At 46.9% G+C, this 17,202-nt stretch overlaps 2 protein-coding genes across 4 annotated transcripts; one reads left to right on the top strand and one right to left on the bottom strand.

Annotated features, from left to right (window-relative positions):
• The first annotated feature begins 1,108 nt into the window (after positions 1 to 1,108).
• LOC101174857 (cytochrome c oxidase subunit 5B, mitochondrial) lies at positions 1,109 to 2,141 on the top strand. Its single transcript, XM_004077502.4, has 4 exons — positions 1,109 to 1,281; positions 1,600 to 1,670; positions 1,769 to 1,868; positions 1,939 to 2,141. The coding sequence occupies exons 1-4, from the start codon at positions 1,179 to 1,181 to the stop codon at positions 2,049 to 2,051; spliced, it is 387 nt and encodes a 128-aa protein (XP_004077550.1). The 5' UTR covers positions 1,109 to 1,178; the 3' UTR covers positions 2,052 to 2,141.
• A 93-nt stretch (positions 2,142 to 2,234) lies between these two features.
• On the bottom strand, positions 2,235 to 16,093 carry herc4 (HECT and RLD domain containing E3 ubiquitin protein ligase 4). Of its 3 annotated transcripts, XM_023963275.1 has the most exons (26): positions 15,887 to 16,093; positions 14,741 to 14,872; positions 14,015 to 14,246; positions 13,788 to 13,947; positions 13,630 to 13,706; positions 13,321 to 13,542; positions 13,157 to 13,248; positions 11,444 to 11,574; positions 11,204 to 11,358; positions 11,024 to 11,065; positions 10,447 to 10,523; positions 9,956 to 10,080; positions 9,291 to 9,350; positions 9,097 to 9,208; positions 7,992 to 8,181; positions 7,737 to 7,909; positions 7,543 to 7,662; positions 7,373 to 7,471; positions 7,130 to 7,297; positions 5,485 to 5,628; positions 3,761 to 3,927; positions 3,623 to 3,689; positions 3,475 to 3,557; positions 3,226 to 3,409; positions 3,017 to 3,119; positions 2,235 to 2,946 (listed from the first exon to the last, which is right to left on the bottom strand). In XM_023963275.1, the coding sequence occupies exons 3-26, from the start codon at positions 14,238 to 14,240 to the stop codon at positions 2,738 to 2,740; spliced, it is 3,186 nt and encodes a 1,061-aa protein (XP_023819043.1). In that variant the 5' UTR covers positions 14,241 to 14,246; positions 14,741 to 14,872; positions 15,887 to 16,093; the 3' UTR covers positions 2,235 to 2,737. The 3 variants fall into 3 exon arrangements, with proteins under 3 accessions (XP_023819043.1, XP_011483069.1, XP_011483070.1); XM_011484767.3 differs by lacking the exon at positions 14,741 to 14,872; XM_011484768.3 differs by lacking the exons at positions 11,024 to 11,065; positions 14,741 to 14,872.
• Positions 16,094 to 17,202: the final 1,109 nt, after the last annotated feature.

Raw genomic sequence — 17,202 nt, 5'->3', positions numbered from 1 at the left:
TCAAACCCCTAGAAGCAATACCTGCTGTCACCACCAGAGGTCGCCCAACCTTAACGTGACGTCATCTGCGTAGAAGCTAAAAGCCCGATGCACATTGCCTTCTATCGCCGGGTGCAGTGGCGCGCGCCTGTAATCCAAGCTACTGGGAGGCTGAGGCTGGCGGATCGTTTGAGCTCAGGAGCTCTGAGCTGCAGTGGACTATGCCGATCGGGTGTCCGCACTAAGTTCGGTATCGATATGGTGCTCCTGGGGGAGCTCGGGACCACCAGGTCGTCTAAGGAGGGGTGCACCGGCCCAGGTCGGAAACGGAGCAGGTCAAAGCCCCCGTGCCGCTCAGTAGTGGGATCGCGCCTGTGAATAGACACTGCAGTGCAGCCTGAGTAATACAGCGAGACCCGTCTTTTTATGTTCCCATCATACTTTTATTAAACTCACGCGCCCAGTTTCTGTTATTCCCGCGTTCTTCAGTTTTTTTTCAGCGTTTTCTTCTCATCGAACCACCATCATTTTTGGTGGCTCCACACCGCCTCCTTCAGGAGACACGTAGCAATTAACCATTAAATGCTACCGCTTTTATATCAATTACTGTAACCCTTGTGCTATTTTAGATGACCCCCCCCTTCCATTGAGGTGTTCTCCCTACCATGACAAAGGTGGATAAAGGTGGAAAGATTTCATGTAATCCATGGACACCAGTGAAGATCACCAATCCTTGAAGAAAAAAAAGTTCAGAGCACTGTCTAGTGGGTCTAGATGACCCAACTCCCAATGTTAACGTGTTAACGATAGGCCAAGGGTTAAATGATACCCATCAAAAAAAGTGCGATATTTTAATTTGAATTATCTGTTTCTTTTACCCAAACAAAAGCAACAAAAAAATCGGTTATTGCTAATATATCCATTTCTCCTTGTATTATTAAGGAATCTTTACCTTGAAAAATAAGAACATTCCTGAAGTAGGTTTTTAATTTAGATCTATAATTAAAGTTAAAAGAATTGATCTTACATTGAAAACTGCTGCCTCTAATGTTAACCCTTTGCCCCGCCCCCTCCACCCTCATTGGCTCTGCCAACAGCACCCCTGCTGTCATTGGTCAGTCCTCCTGTCCGTCACAGGCTGGGGTCATTTCAGTCCAGCTCACGGTCGTCTCGGCATACTCCGCTTTTGACTCAGCAGAATGGCGGGACGCCTGCTTCTCCGGGGCTGTTCGGCGGCAGCCCTGCAGCTGAGAAGAACCGCGGTGGTTCGGGCGGGTCACCGCGCCATGGCGTCCGCGGGAGGTAAAGCTTTTATTTATGGCGGTGAAAGCGATCCCCGCCGCGGGGGCTTGTGGGTCACGCTGAGTTCAGGGTCACGCGGCCGCCGCTTACTGCGTTTACTTCTCTACATAAATACCGATACTGAAGTTTAACATTTTGGTTAAACGTGAGGAAAATCCAACGAAGGTCATTTGGACTTTGAACCCCGGGAAAGGCCTGGAATAGACCCTCCCACTTTGGCAGTGTGTGCAGTGACACGTGACTCTTTACCACCTGGAGTCCAGTCTTCAGAATGAGGATTATAATCTCTAGAGGCCTTTTCTTTCGCTTTAATCCCAGGAATCCCAACAGACGAGGAGCAGGCCACCGGCCTGGAGAGAGCCACCATGGAGGCCCTCAAGCAGGGAAAGGTAAACCCAACCTTTAGAAGTGTTTATTCAGAACAATCATTCCTATCGAGTAGTCGGACATATTATGGCGTCTACGTTCATTTAACTGTAATTTACAGGATCCCTACAGCATCCTGAAGCCCAAACACTACACGGGCACCAAGGAGGACCCCCACATCGTCCCCAGCATTGGAAACAAGAGGCTGGTGGGCTGTCTCTGTGAGAGCCTGACTAAAACCGTTCTGTCCCGCTGTCCCGCGCCCTCCTAACAGGTGTGATTTCTGTCCAGGTGAGGAGGACAACACCGCCATCGTGTGGTTCTGGCTTCACGAGGGGGAGGCCCAGCGCTGTCCTTCCTGTGGGTCCCACTATAAACTGATCCACCACGACCTCCCCCATTAGAGACGGGACGCCGCTTTGCTCAAAGCCAGATCCTGTCCGTCTGTCCCGGCGTTAAACATGTACAGCTTAGCATTAAAAGGTGAACTGAAACGCCCCGTGGTCCTTTGTCTTCAATAATGTCCATTCTTTCAGGAGTTGAACCTTCAACCCAAGGAAGAAAACACCTTTTCCCCAAAAGCAGCATTTATTTGACTGGTTTTAGATTTTATTTGTGGATTTTTCTTTAAGGCATGAAGCCAAGAAAATCAACTTGGCGTCCAAAGCTAAACGCTCCGCACTGCTGTCCCACGTTACAACACAACCCAGGGCTTGCTGCACAGTTTAGATTCAAACAACAAAGCGCACAACTCCCACACAACTTTGTATGATTTTGTGATTGCCTGCAGTGATCATGCAGATTACAAAGTGCAGTTTAAGTTCAGTTTTTCATCCCACTTTGGCAAACGTTCACAGAAGAAAAAAATTCCCCTTTTGATTCGAGCTCTTAGGCTTCAGAACGGTAGTAGTGCTGATGCAAAGCGGGTCTACAGGAGCCCTGTGGGGTCATCTCTCAGTGCGACATCAAGTCCCGATATAGCAAAGTTAAAAAATAAAGAACAACTTGAACCACTTCTAGAGTCATGGACTCCTCCAGCCTGAAGAAAGGAAACATCCAGGAATGTGGTCTCCACACCTTTTCATTTCCATCACGCCAGATTGAAGCCTCGGTTGTGATCTATGGCCTGTAAAAGCTTCTCGCGGAGCGCTTCCGGACTCGTGTACTTGGGAAGGTCCAGCAGGTTGAAGCAGGTGTGGGCTACAGGTAAGAACTGCTCCCCTCCACCCGTGGGCTGGATCACCAGTTTGAGGCTCTTCATGCCCAAGATGGGAATGCGGTCACTTCCTGTGAGGAACACTGTGGAGCAAACACGCCTTCAGCTTCCTGGTGTTCAACACGGAACTGCACGCGTGTTCATGTGACTCACAGAGAAACTGCTTCTTCTTCTCCAACGGAAGTTCATGGAAGACCTCCCAGAAGAGTTTGATGGTTGGATGTTCAGCCCAGTACTCCCCTTTGTACTCGGTACTCTGGAGAACAACAGAACCTCCTCAGAAAGATCCTCTGGAACCTTCTTTTTTCCCAGAAACTAGTCATTAAAATTCCATATTTTACTAAAGTAGTACTTAAACAAACCTTTTCAAGTTCTGTCCAGTCGTAGTTCGTGTTCCCGATGACCATGGCCTGCAGTTCGCTCGGCTGGAACAGCTCCAACACTTTCCCGCCACACACTTTGTGGAAACCTGAGTAGAAGCACTCGAAGAGCGACGCCACGGACGAGTTGAAGACGTAATCCACGTAGGCGTTCACGAAGTCCTGCCTGAGGAGCCAGAAGGTTCAGGTGAAACGGGCAGAGGCTGGAGACGGCTGCAGACAAACACACACCTGTTGCCTTTGTTCACACTGAGCTCTTCTCCATTTGGAACCAGCTCATGAACTTCTGTGGCTCCGTAGTTTTCCTCTGTGATCTGGAAAAACACACACGCCGTCTAAATCCTGTCCAGAAAACGAGAGAAAAGCTGAAAAGCCTCACAGTGAAATTCAGGCAGAAGGTTTCCTCCACGTCATCCTCCGTGTAGTCCAGCAGCTGCTGCAGACTCCTGCATGGAAGGGGAGAGGAACCGTTTAGAAGCTCTCCTTTACGCCGCTGCAAAGAACCGCCAACACCGACCTCCCCACGTCTGGCATCAGCTCTTTCAGGTCGTCCAGCGTTGGCTTCTTCTTCAAGAGCTTCTTGTAGAGCGCCAAAGGGAAGTGGAGCTCCACGATGGTCAGGTTGTAGATGGCCAGGCCGCAGATGAGCCCGATGAGGTTAAACAGGTCAATGTCCTCGAAAGTCTGGAAGGGAGAGGTGTGTGGAGAAGCCCTTCAGTGTTCTGCCAGCACTAATATCATGCATGGGGGGGACTGAACCGGACCTCGGAGGACAGTGGAGGACATCCATTCTCTGCTCAATGTCTGGATGTGTTCCTTCCTTTCTGAAGCGCGCTGTGATACATCCTGTGCTTAAAAAACCTAACTTGGACCACTCTGATCCAAACTTCCTTTTACTGCTAAGACCTTGGAGAAGGTTGTAGCGGAGCAGCTAAGGTCATTCTTAGAACACAACAATATTTGTGACGTTTTCCAATCTGGCTTTAAAAAGAACCACTCAACTGAAACGGCTCTTTTAAAAGTTTCCAACGATGTGCTCATGGCGGCAGATTCTGGTCAATCTGTTCTCGTTCTTTTAGGCCTGAAATCTGCATTTGATACTGTAAACCATGAAATCACGATGGAACGTCTCCATAACGACTACGGTTCATCTGGTTCTGTCCTAAACTGGTTTGCCTCCTCTTTCAGTGGTTGATCCTATAAGGTCTGTGTTGACTCTTTATCTTCATCCTGTCTTGTGGCGTTCCCCAAGGTTCTGTATTGGGACCCATTCTATTCACTCTCTACATGATTCCCCTTGGGAGACTCATCAGCAAATTTTAGAATATTTCTTATCTTTACGCTGATGACATTAAACTTTATTGCTCCTTTGGACAAAATGATTACACAAATCTATGGTATCTACTACACTGCTTGGCCAGCATCAGAGTTTGGTTAAATGACAACCATTTACTCCTGAACCCTGACAAGACAGAGACGATCATCTTTGGTCCTGATGACAAAATTCCCTCCATCACAGACAGCTTGGTTCACTGAGCTCTTCTGTCCAGCCCAGTCTCAGGAATCTTGGTGTCTAGTTGGACAAAGCTGCGTCTCTAGACTCTCACTCAAAGCTCTTGGTCAAAAACTGTTTTTAGATCTGACCTTGAGCTGATCATCCGGGCTTCTATCTCCTCTAGTTTAGATTATTGTAATTCTCTCTTTACTTGTTTGAACCAAAAGTCTCCTTAACGTCTCCAACCGGTCCAGAACTCTGCTGCAAGGCTTTTAACTGGAACCAATCAGCGCACTCATGCCCCCCCCCCCCCCCCGCTTTTATCTCTACACTGGCTTCCTGTTAAATTTAGAATAGATTTTGATTTTAGTTTTTAGAGCCCTGCACGGACAAACCCCCATCTATATTTCTGACCTTTGAACTCCCTACACTCCCTCACGTTCCTCGAGGTCCACTGATGAAAATCTTTTATGTTCCAAAAACTCATTTTAAAACTAGGGGAGACGTCGCCTTTCAGGCAGTCGCTCCCCGACTTTGGAATGACCCCCCCCCGCGCCTGATTGACTCAGTCGAGTGTTTTAAAGCTCAAGTTAAGACATTTTTATTTAGAGAGCTTTTAGCTGACTTTTACTTGTGTTCACTTCTGTTTACTTCTATGGCTGTGTGTTTATGTGGGTCTCACCACTGATTTTATATTGTTCTAACTTTGTGAGTCGCTCTCTGAGAAACATGCTCTGTAAACTTACCTTGTTTGAAAACCAGATGAGCCTGGAATCCTCGTGGTAACGGAACATCCCGTATTTGGGATCCAGCAGCTCCTTCATGATCAGGAGGAAGAACTCTTTCCTCACCCCGCCTGCATCCACGGCGTCCTCCCCCACAAAGATCACCTGTTAGCCAAAAGACACATTTAACCCGTTCCTGTTCAAATCCTAACGAGCTTCAGACAAACACCATGCGGTACGAGAAGAATATGAACAGCAAAGGTTCGATTCCCCCTTTGGCTCCCCATATGTCTTTGGGCCTGGCACTGACACCCACATTGCTCCTGGGGGGTCAGGTCAGCTCTGTGACTGGTAGCTGTGCTACCATCAATGTGCTAAAATAAAACATCAATAAAAAAGTATTCACATGAAATTCATGGCAAAGAATGACATCAAATTAATACAGAGTTTAAAAAAGTTAGTTCCATGGTATAATCCATAAAATCACCAAAATCAGAACGACAACTATGACCCCCCTCCCCGTTTTCTTTTGACTTTTGTTTAGGAAACAGTTTTATTCCATTTTCTAGTGTTAGTTGTGAGTGAAAGTTTGGTTTCCAGCAGCCATGATTTTCATAGTTTTGGGAAAGATGGGAGCCGTGGAAGAGGCCCGAAAGGAGAAAACCGTCTGTTTCTACGAGGAAACATGCGTCTCCTCTTGAACTTACTCTGGTGCGTCTCCTTTTTGACAAAGTCCTGAAGTGGGGGAGGAGCCAGACCGTGAATGGTTTTATAGACCAGAATGAAGTCTGCATGCTGAATCATAGTCGCAGCTCAGTGGATTGTGTGTCTGAAGTATCAGAGAACTGGACTGAGTCGTGTGAAACGTTATGTTTTCATTTGAAATGTGATCCTCTGGAGGCAGAATTCCACCTGTTCTTGGTTTCTCAGCATTTGAGTAACACTTAGAGGACAATAAAGACGTCTTCATACCATTTATACTTGAATGTAATGTACTGGTCTTTAAAGGTTCTGAGGGTATTTCTGTGTGAAATAGTGATGTCATTTGTCCGGTTGGTAGATTTTTTTATCCATTTGCCCGGTGACTCATTTCAGGTTTCCATTTCATGCAGAAGGCATGTTCCTTCTAGAACTGGAAGTACCACCAACCTGAAGCAGAGCCAGCCAGCGTCTTCCATGTCAGGCTGAAATAAGCGATGAAGGTCAGACCGTCTGAACCACCAGAACAAACCCAGAATTTGCTTTCAGTTTCCATCTTTTTCACAGGATGCTGACAAAAACCTTTGTCCCCTTTATGTTTGTCTGTAAAACTTGAAACCAGTAGAATTTATTTGTAGAATGAATCTTCTTAAATGGAACCGACCAGGCAGTTTAGCGTTGAGTTTTATTTATGTTCTCTCTGAAACTTGAGAGCTTTTGCTTTAATCGTGTTCCTTTAGTTTATCTGTTTACAACAGGAAATACATATTTCAACCTAAACAACCTGCTGATGATTTCACATTTCTATTATGAGATATGTGATATATGTTTGGACTCATCTGCTCCTCTGAGATAATACAGAACCAGACCAATAAAGGCACTAAGAAGACTTTTCTGCCCATTAGACCCAGGAACCCCCAAAACTATAGTCCCAGTATGACCCAGGAGCTCAGCGGAGCAGACGTACCTTCAGCGGTTTCTTGTAGTCCACATTCTTTGACTTCCTGAGAACCTCCATCGTGTCTCCAACGATGTTCTCCCTTCGGACGATGAGGATGAGACACGGGTTGACCGACTCCACAGCAGGCATGAACATGGAGCTGAAGTTCTGTAACTGGGCCTGATCAACCGCCATCTGTTGGCACCACGACCGCGGTTAACCAATGGCTGCACGCTTTAGAGCCGACGGGCAGCGGTGGGCGGGGCATACCTGCATCTGGATGACGGCATCCGTTTGAAGCAGGGTTGTTTTAGCTTGGGCGTCAAAGACAAAGGGGTACTTGCAGAGAGTCACCACACCGTCGTGACCCTGGTGAGGAAGGACAGACGCTTCAGCAGAGAGACACTTGGGGGAGCGACCAGCAGACGAACATCACTGACCAGAGGGTACATCTGCCTCTGGATCCACGTCACATAGTCATGTCTGATGTCTATCAGCTCGTCCAGCTCATGGATGTAGAATTTATCGTACCGGATGATCTGACCGGCTCTCTCGTTCACCTGAGACGAAGAGACAGACCATGCTGGAAAATGTGGTAAAGGGAGAATCCTGGGTTTTAAGTGAAGTTCCTCACTTTGTGCAGGAGCTCCAGGAGCCTTAAGGAAGTGTCCAAGAAGCAGGTGAAGATCCTGGACTCTACCGAGGGAATCCCAACTTTGTGCATCTGGAGAAGGTACAACACCACGTCCCGGTATAAATCTACCAAGCGCTGAAACACGGGGGGCTCCAAGGTCGACCACCAGTTTCCTGAAGCAAACACAACGTTTTTCCGTTGACGCCAGAAATGAAGGAAAACGTCTGACACCAGGTCTGAACGGCGCCACTTTACCTAGAACCTTCAGCGGCGCCTCTTTCAGACTCACAACACTTTTGGCAAACGGTATGGTGATGGTGACAAAGTTGTTTCGGTCCCAGAAGAGAGGACTCTCTGGAAGGGTGAGGTACAGTCTGAGGGCTTCGATGTCCGGAGGAGAAGGACTGAGTCTGGGGATCAGGTTCTTCTCCAGACTGGCAGCTACCTGGAGGAGACCAAAGCACAGAGACCCGTTAGGAGTCAGCAGAAGCAGCGTATTGTCAAAAATAACCAGAGTATTCCTCTTTACTTTTTACAATAGTTCCAGATGTTTGGAGGCTGTTAAACTCCTCGCTTTATCCACTTTTGTCACACAGACGTGAACATTTTCAGACAATTTTAAACATCTCTCCCTGAAATTCTCAAACCTTCATAGAAAAATAGATAAAAAAATTAAAAAAAAGTTCCACTTTCCGTCACACACCTTGGGTGTGCGAAATTTGTTCTCCACAGACGAGCCGCGCTCGGGAGGCAGCAGCGTTAAGTGCCTTGCCCAAGGGCCCTCACTGGGTGATGTTAATTACTCACCATTGATATGGTAATTGCCCCATTAAAGGAAAAAAAAGATCTGATCATGACTGAAGATCTACTAAACTCAACGCATTCTGTACGAGAGACACAGCATAAAGGAGATTGATTGACAAGGTCCACAGCCAATCAGAATGCAGAATGAAAGCAGAGAATCCGGACGCAGCATTAAGAGAATAAAGAAGATGCAACATTTCACCAAAACGGCGAGACCACAAAAGATAAACTGCGATGTAGCCAGAGAACGCTGTACAGCCCTGGAAGAAGACGTGTGTGCGCTACATTTCAGTGAAGGGTGGGGTAAAGCCAACCTCATGGGGGAAGGGGGGCTTTTTACAGAAACTCACAACCGCACATCCGAGTTTAAGCTCACGTGTGTGTGAAAGTAGGCCTAACCCCGAGCAGCCCATGAAGGCCGTTTCCTATTCCAGTTCAGGCTTTAATGCATCCTTTTCAGCTGGAAACCTTCAAACCTTTATTTCCTTTAGAGAAGCTTTTTGTTTAGGACGCTAGTAGAAAGTCAGGAAGGACTCTCTTCTGAATGACCTCTGACCTGCTCGCTGATCTCGCGATGCTCTTTCTGGGTGACTTTGTGGAGCAGCAGGCGAGCCGTGTTCATGTCCACTCCAGAGCATTTGCTGCTGGTACTGAAGTGATCCGGATGGCTGCACAGAAACAGACACAGGCGTGACGTGGCGTTGGCCGCAGAGGGCTGCGCCTTTTCTCCCGGCTGGCTGGAGAGGTTACCTGCTTGACAGGAAGGATCCGTTGATGCAGCTGGCAGAGGAAAAAATCAGGTCGATCTCCCTGAAAGAGTGGAGGAAATGTGGGATTATTGGGATGAATTAATTAAGATTCAAATCTTCACTGCTAAATCTGCTCCGAGGCCTTTTAATTTGATGTTAGCTGGAGTTTAGGAACAGGTTTACATTATTTCACGTAGTCATGCTTTGTTCATCCAGGATGATGGTTTCTATGACAACATTTAGATCTACTTTTAGTGATTCTACGCCTTCTTGTTGCTTTTAGGCTTGTTTTATTTTCATGTCATTAAATGGTAAATGGCGTATACTTATATAGCGCTTTCTACCTTCTTACGAAGGCCCAAAGCGCTTTACAGTCACAGTCCCATTCACCCATCCACACACACATTCACACACTGATGGCGGCTCCGCTGCCGAACACTGGCGCCAAGCCCCCACCAGAGGCAAGGTGGGGTTCAGTGTCTTGCCCAAGGACACTTCGACACATGGGCGTGCAAGGCGGGAATCGAACCTGCAAACTTACGATCATGGGTCGACCGCCCTACCGCTGCACCACGGCCGCCCATTAAAAAAAAGCACTTTGCGTTCCCAGCATCTGAAAAAGTTTGATAAATAAAGTTTGCTTTGACTCAATCGGGGGACATTTACTTTGACATTTCGAGCGGGAGTCTTCCTGCTGGTTGGTTGAGCCACGTCTGAAGCACGTCTTCGTTTACGGTGCAGATCCTCCTGTGGAGACCCTGAATCCTGTCAGACTCCATCATCTGCTCGTTCTGGAAGAGTAAACAATTCATGAGGGAAGAAGACGTAATGAGTGACCTCATGAAGTCCAAAGGTGATCTTTTATTCCTTGTAGTCATTTTACAGTAAACATGTATGAGTGGCTTTTGGATTCACAGGAAATGATCACCTTCCCCCCTAATGTTTATGACAGATAGTGAATAAAAGCTTTTGCTTGTTAGAAAAGATTTCTGTCTGATGTTTCGTATCAGTTTGTTTCCAATGTCTTATTTTGAAAACCCAACAATCTACATAAAAATATCAAAAGCGGGAAAAAGGTTGCTGTTTGTAGCAAATCTGCCCGTTTTAACCCTTTGCTTCAATCGTTGCACAAACCCGATTTGGTTCCACATACTCACACTGGAGCTGCTATAGTGAGCAAAACTCTGGTCTCCTCCTGCATAAATCCTGTTGACCACGCAGCTCTCCCCAATGTCTGCAACGCAGTGACAAAAACAAAGCATCAGACGAGGCCCGGCCAACTTTCCCTGCTGTTCGCTTCCATTCACAGACTCAAACACGGAGAAGGACGTCGATGTGAACGAGGAAGGCAGCTTCCCTGAACGCGTTCTTTAAGTCTGGAAGCCACACTAGTTTAACACGGTTGGAACGAAAAGAAATGTGTGGAATTAGGATTATTTAGAAACTGTAGGACAGTTCCCTGTGTGACGTCATCTTCATCATCAATGTACTGCTGGTGCTTTCCAGGGCCGTTCCCAGCGCACATTGATGATGATGATGAAGAAGAAGAACACTGACTGCTGCTTCCACAGGAAGTGACAGATTCAAAGACCAAAGTAATCCTGCCACGCGTCTGAGCTGAAGCTCTCCTCTGGCCTTTCTGCATCGATCAGGCAGATTTCTCCGTAAGCGGAGCATGACAGGAAAAGGACCGGCAGAGTAAAGGTGGAAATGTCATTAAAACTTTACTTTAACCTGGTCCAGAGGGGGCGCCAGTGTCTGCGGCCTCGCCGGCGTCTGGAGGACCAGTGCATGGTGGGAAAACGTATTGTAGTAAAAACATTCAGATCAGTATCGTATCAGAGACTGTAAATAGCTGTAGTCAGAGTTATGGGGTCCAGAAAACGGTGTTTCTGTTTAATGAATGAGACTCACCTGAATCGGATGAAGCACTGGAAGACGCCCATGGACCTTTAACGGGGGCGGGGCTTTTCCTGTTACAGGTAGAGCGCGTGCCGAGCTGCCCGTTCCCTCCCAGACCGAAGGAGTCCATCTTCCCCGAGGAGGGGGTGAAGGCCAGCGTGTGCTGCCTGAAAAACAGCGGGAATCTGTAGAACGCCTCCGGAGGTGGAGGAACGCCGCTGCCCTCTGTGTGCGGCAGGAACATCTCTTTACCTTCCACACGCTATCTGAGTGACTACATTTCCCATGAGCTCAAACACCTTTCTGGGATTGACCTCGTGGTTTGTGGAGTTGTGCCCAAGTTGGCCGTAACCCCCCGCTCCAAAGGTGAAGACTCCTCCTTCCTGTAAGCAGCAGAGGAGGACACGCAGGACGTTAACGGGATCAGGAGGATCGGTACACCGACCACATGGGTTCCATGTTCTGACCTCAGGTTAGCGGTTAGACCTCTGACATCACCTGATCATGGAATCAGGTTCATGGTAGATGGGTATACTTATAAAGCGCTTTTCTACCCTCCTGGAGACCCAAAGCGCTTTACAGTCACAGTCACACACTGATGGCGGCGCCGCTGCAGAACACTGGCGCCAACCTACCACCAGAGGTGAGGTGGTCGCAGGTTCAGCGTCTTGCCCAAGGACACTTCGACTCATGGCAAGGCGGAAATCGAACCTGCGATGTGCGGATCAGAGGTCGACCGCCCTACCACTGCACCACGGCCGCCTGCAGGTGTGTGGGCGGACGCCGCAATATCAGATATTTGATCTGATCAAGGAACAAATCTTTACAAATTTAATTTAGACCAAAAAAACAAACAAACATTAAATGACAGCCACAGAAACCATGGCAACCAGGTGCAGGTAAATAAAGTGGGGGGGAAACAGAGCCCGCCGTTTAAACGATGCAGACCTGCTCCCAACTCATTCTGAGGAAAATAACGCCTCAACAATGAAAACAATCTGAAATAAAAATGCCCGTTCACATTTCAGCGCTGTAAAGGCAGCAGTGGAACGTGGTCACATGACCCTCCTGCTGCAGGAAGCGGCGTTCTGGATGCCATCAGACAGGTAACCGGAGCGTAACGGAGAGAAAAATGCTGAGATTCAGATCTCAGAGTCTGACTGCTTTGCTGTCACTAAACCATCATTCTGTTCTGTTTCTTATCAAGCTGCATTTTTGGTGCCATTGTGAACAAACCTTTGTTTTCCCATCAAACATGATCAGATCCTGATGATCCTGCAGAGGACGGTGCTGGAACCTTCAGAACCACCAGAACCACCACCGACCGCGCCAGAGACCTGGACTGAGTCAGCACGACGTCAGCCATAGAAAACGCTTTACTTCCAGCTCCACGCGGACGCCGCCACGCTGGAGGCCGACGCCCTCAGTAAGCTGCGATTGGTCCGGGCCAACCACTGTCACCAATCAGGAGTGGGCTTGTTGGAAGGCCACACCCCTCCCACTTGGAAACAGGTCAAACGTTTTCAACGTAGGAACCTGACGGCTGCGACTCTTCATGCAACACAAAGTTTCTTCTGAATTGAATTATCGTATTTGATGAACGAGTGAAAATGATGTCGAGTTCAAATAAAGAACAAAGTTTGATTCAGTTTGTGGTTTTCTTCGCCGCCGTCTGATTCGTTCTTTCCAATCGGCTGCACCCGGATTGCAAACATTAAGCTGAATCGTCTTCATCTTTCCTTTATTTTTAAACATTTTCTTATCTGAAGTTGTAAAGAAAACATAAAAATGTGAGAATTATGTCAAAGGATTATTTTTCTTTCATTTGAGCAAATTCCCTTTGGGTCATCAAATCAAATGTTTGTAAATCTGAGTGAAATGAATTCTCTTCTCGGTTCTCCCTGGATGTACAGACGTCAGCAGATCCCTGAACGCTGAAACCAGAACCAGAAAGGATCCCCGTACCTTGGTCAGAGCCGCGGTGTGATCCTCCCCACAGCTGATGTAGATCACTCTCTGAGATCTCAGGGCCTTCAGCAGAGCAGGGAAACAGCGATCTGAAAAACACCCCCGGTGAACCTCCTCCTTTGACGGGACCTCCTGGGAACGCCGAGCTCCGGATCACCTACCGTTGGTGTCGTTCAGACCCAGCTGGCCAAACTTGTTGCGGCCCCAGCCAAACACGGCTCCTGAGAGCGTCAGGGCGAAGCTGTGAGCGCCCCCTGCTGCTATCTGAGCGAAAGGAATGCCCTGCAGAGACTGGAGGTGCTGAGGCACGGAGATGCTCTGTCCGGTCATTCCAAGCCCAAGTTGACCGTATCGGTTCTGACCCCAAGAGAAGATGTGGCCCCCTGTGAGAAAACACCAGCAGCCATGCATCAGGTTCAGCAGAGCCCTCTGCCTCAGGAGGAGAAGCTTTAGGAAGGGATCCTGCTGACCTTTGGACAGAGCCAGCGAGTGCCAGTACCCACAGGCTACCTGAGCCACCTGAACATCTGACAAACTCTTGATGTTCCTGCAGGTTTTACAGTCAGACAACAAACATTTCTGCTGTGATCAGACTCTCAGTATTTGCTAAAGGCTTCCATAAGTGTACCTGGGTACTCGAATACATTCTTCAAAGTTATTTAAACCCAGCTGTCCATCCGAGCCGAGACCCCAGGAGAACACCTGTCCTTTATCGTTCAGAGCGAGCGTGTGAGACTCCCCGCACGACAGAGCCACGATGATCTGCGCGTCCAGGGCCACCACTTGTTCTGTCAGACGAGGAGACGGTCAGGAACTCCACCAGCTTTCATCGGGGAACACATGAAGATCACAAACCTGGTTTCTTCCTGGACTTCTCGTGTCCCAGCTGCCCCAGGTCGTTGCAGCCGCAGGTGTACACGGTCCCGTCCTCCAGCAGGAAAGCGGTGTGTCTGCGCCCACACCCCACGTCCCGCACCCGCTTCCCGTGGAAGAATTCACATTTTCGCGGCTCCACCACAATCTCTTCGTCAATCCCTCCCAAGCCGAGCTGACCGTAGGAGGCGTTTCCCCAGCAGAGCATGGTCACCTTGGGAGAAACGCGCCACAAAGACCGCCGTCAGCAGGCGGGTGCAGACGAAAGACGTGTGATGCAAGCAAAGAGGACATTCTTTACAGGACGTTTAGGATAAGACGATGGAAATGATTTGAGTATTGGTAAAACACAAGGAGACATTAGATGAAACAAAAGCAGCCCAACATCAGAGCAGGGAACTCAGCACGAATCCCCAAAAGTTACAAGACGCAGCTTTCATGCGTCAAATCTGAAGGGAAGTGAACGGTGTCACCGTGACACCAGCAGGAAAAGAGGAAGAGGTCAAATGTCAACGCAAGATTCCTTCAATCCATGGTTTCTCTGACCCTCTTTGGGTAGAGGTGCATTTTTCTGAATAAAAAAAAAAAAAAATCCCACCGCCCACCAAAAAACTAAAGAAAAACAGCTCAGTAGCTCGTATTAACAGCACAGCCATCTGATCTAAACACCAAGAAAAACCTCTTCATGATCGTTACGTTTCTACCTACTTTGTATGAACACAGAGCCGATATTCTGCCAATGATTTTGGTTTTTACACCATTTAAGTCCAACGGAAGAATTTCCCACAGCACACCTGACCGAACGGCACATGAGTTTACCGCCGGAGGGGCGCAAACACACTGAAAATAAACACAAAGGCAGCATTTACTCTTCCTCCCCTCATAATAAGCAGGTTTTTATCATCATAGAACATTCATATATTCAATTACAGTCTGAATAAAAGACTAAGTACACAAAATCGTTATAAACGTTATGAATTCATGCTGTGAATTAGCGAAACACTGATGTCATGATTCATGATAAGAATTAGATTCGGTTGTGAGATGAAGACAAACTGAAAAGTAGAAATTACACACTAGAACATGTGTTTATGTTTGAGCCTGAGGAGGAAATCGATTTGAAAAAACCTCTTTAGTTTGAATCCATTTAGTCAGAAATGAACATTAAAATCCAAACATGAACTTTTACAAACGAATGCAACAATATGTCATATAAAATCCCTGACTGACTCCGGATTAAATCCAGATTATGACACCGCGGTTGACCTTTGCTGATCACATGACAACATAAGGTAAACAGACCTGGACAGATCATGTAATCCGATCAGAAAGGCAGAAGATAACCCGGGTTATTTAGCCACACTGGTGTCGTCCAATTAAATCCAGTTTTGAGGTATTAATCTGTCATTCAAGGGATGTAAACCACATCAGAATATTCTGGATTACACGAACCAATTCCAGCAAACTGGATCTGAATGTTAGCATGTGAGCTAGCATCACCTCAGGCGCGTGCAAGAGGACGTCACTAATGAGCGCGAACTCCTGTCAGTCACCTTTACATGCGGATCATGATGGTGATGAAGATGAGGGTCTGTGAGCAGCGGGACAGGAGTTAGTTCACTCATTCACAGAGGAAGAGTGGACACGTGGGGGTTCAAATGACAGCGTTCGGTTTCACCGGCAGCAGGACGGGCAGTTAGCTACAGGCACGCTACACCACAGCGGGAAAGTTCAGCCATCAAACCAGCACGCATGCGAGGGACCCGCAAAGATCGCTTTAGGTTCCATCAAAGCCGGGATAGTTTAGAACTCGGGTTAAGCAAAGTAAAAGACTCCATTCAGAGCTAATCTTACCAAACTAAGCCTCCGAGATCCGCAAACGCAGCCTTCCTTCCTGCGTCGCTGTTATGAAATGTGGAGTTAGAAAGGCCGGAACATGTTCCGGGAATGCCCCATAAATGTAGGGAAAAAGACAAATTGTAGGAGCAGAAATATCCAACTTAATTCCTCCACTCCAAGCTGCTGCACGGGGCTAAAATCGGAACAAGCTAACGAATGAAACTGTCCATTTCCGCTAAAGAATTTTCAAAATAAAAGCTGCTTGTTTAAGAGCAGGGCTGCCACACCTTTAACACTGTGAATACATCAACTAATTTAATATAATTATGTAATTAGTAAAGGTTTTATGTAAAATAGTAAGAATATTTCAACGTATGGCCACATAAAATGTTTACACAATGACCTTTATTTTAACATGTTTTCATTCAGCCGGAAGTGACGCTGTTTTCATCTTTCTTTACACTGTTGTGAAGAAATGTCGCGAAACCTCCGAAATGTTCTCGATGGAAAAGGCGCGCATGCGTAATCCGGGTGGTTGCGTGTGTAAGCATGTTTACGCGTGCACGCCTATTTACAACAAACGCAATAACCAGAAGATTAGAAAGAAAAAAAAAAGAAATGTTACGATTTTAAAAGTGAAAAAACACTAATAATAATAATCAAATACCGTTTAGAATATGATAGCAGAGGGAACTGATGAAGTAACAATAGTTACCATCATTTATTAGTAAGAAATATGTTTCACCACATCGCTGGTGAAAACTGATGTTCAAAATCTCATGAACTTCTAGTTTAGTCTAAAAGTCACTAAATAAATTGTGAGAGTATTTCTGTCTGCTGTCATGTAAAATGACCACAAAAATATCCAATTATTGATGTTTGTGTTCTGTGTGAAAATCAGGGTGTTTTGCATAAACGTGACTTTATCCTGATGCATTACTGTTGAGGAAAAACATATTTACTTCTGTGTGTTTTTGTTTGGTGTCAGAAACAAAATATAATAAACGATTAAAAGTTTGTTTACATGCAGCTCATTTGTGTAAATAACGGGTAATATTTCACCTGAAAGCATGTGGTTTATCAACATCTGTCCAGTTTAAATGTTGAGGAAATGTCTTTGCAGACTTTAAATGTGTTGTTTAGTAGAGACGAGTCTTTAGAACAGAATGGTGTCATTGGACAGAAGGTCCTCGCTGTGAGACACTCCACCCTGCTCCGGTTTTTGAAACGGCTGGAACATTAGGTAGAAATCCAGTGAATTCTGTGTTTGGCTCACAAAAACCACGGCCCTTCAGGGGCCAAGACAATTGCTTAATGGTTTCTTTTTTCAC

The sequence above is a fragment of the Oryzias latipes genome, chromosome 15, assembly GCF_002234675.1.
Source record: "Oryzias latipes chromosome 15, ASM223467v1".
Classification (NCBI taxonomy): Eukaryota; Metazoa; Chordata; class Actinopteri; order Beloniformes; family Adrianichthyidae; genus Oryzias; species Oryzias latipes.
This window is presented reverse-complemented; position numbering and strand designations above follow the sequence as displayed.

Bases quoted from the DNA above. Each gene is read 5' to 3' on its own strand.
- herc4 (XM_023963275.1), bottom strand. From the start codon at position 14,240: ATGCTCTGCTGGGGAAACGCCTCCTACGGTCAGCTCGGCTTGGGAGGG. The intron at 13,249-13,320 runs GTAGGTGATCCG...GGTGTTTTTCAG, and splicing joins GGGTCTGAACGACACCAACG to ATCGCTGTTTCCCTGCTCTG. The intron at 11,359-11,443 runs GTAAAGAGATGT...GCTGTTTTTCAG, and splicing joins ACTCAGATAGCGTGTGGAAG to GCAGCACACGCTGGCCTTCA.
- LOC101174857 (XM_004077502.4), top strand. From the start codon at position 1,179: ATGGCGGGACGCCTGCTTCTCCGGGGCTGTTCGGCGGCAGCCCTGCAG. The intron at 1,282-1,599 runs GTAAAGCTTTTA...CTTTAATCCCAG, and splicing joins CGCCATGGCGTCCGCGGGAG to GAATCCCAACAGACGAGGAG. The intron at 1,671-1,768 runs GTAAACCCAACC...TGTAATTTACAG, and splicing joins AGGCCCTCAAGCAGGGAAAG to GATCCCTACAGCATCCTGAA.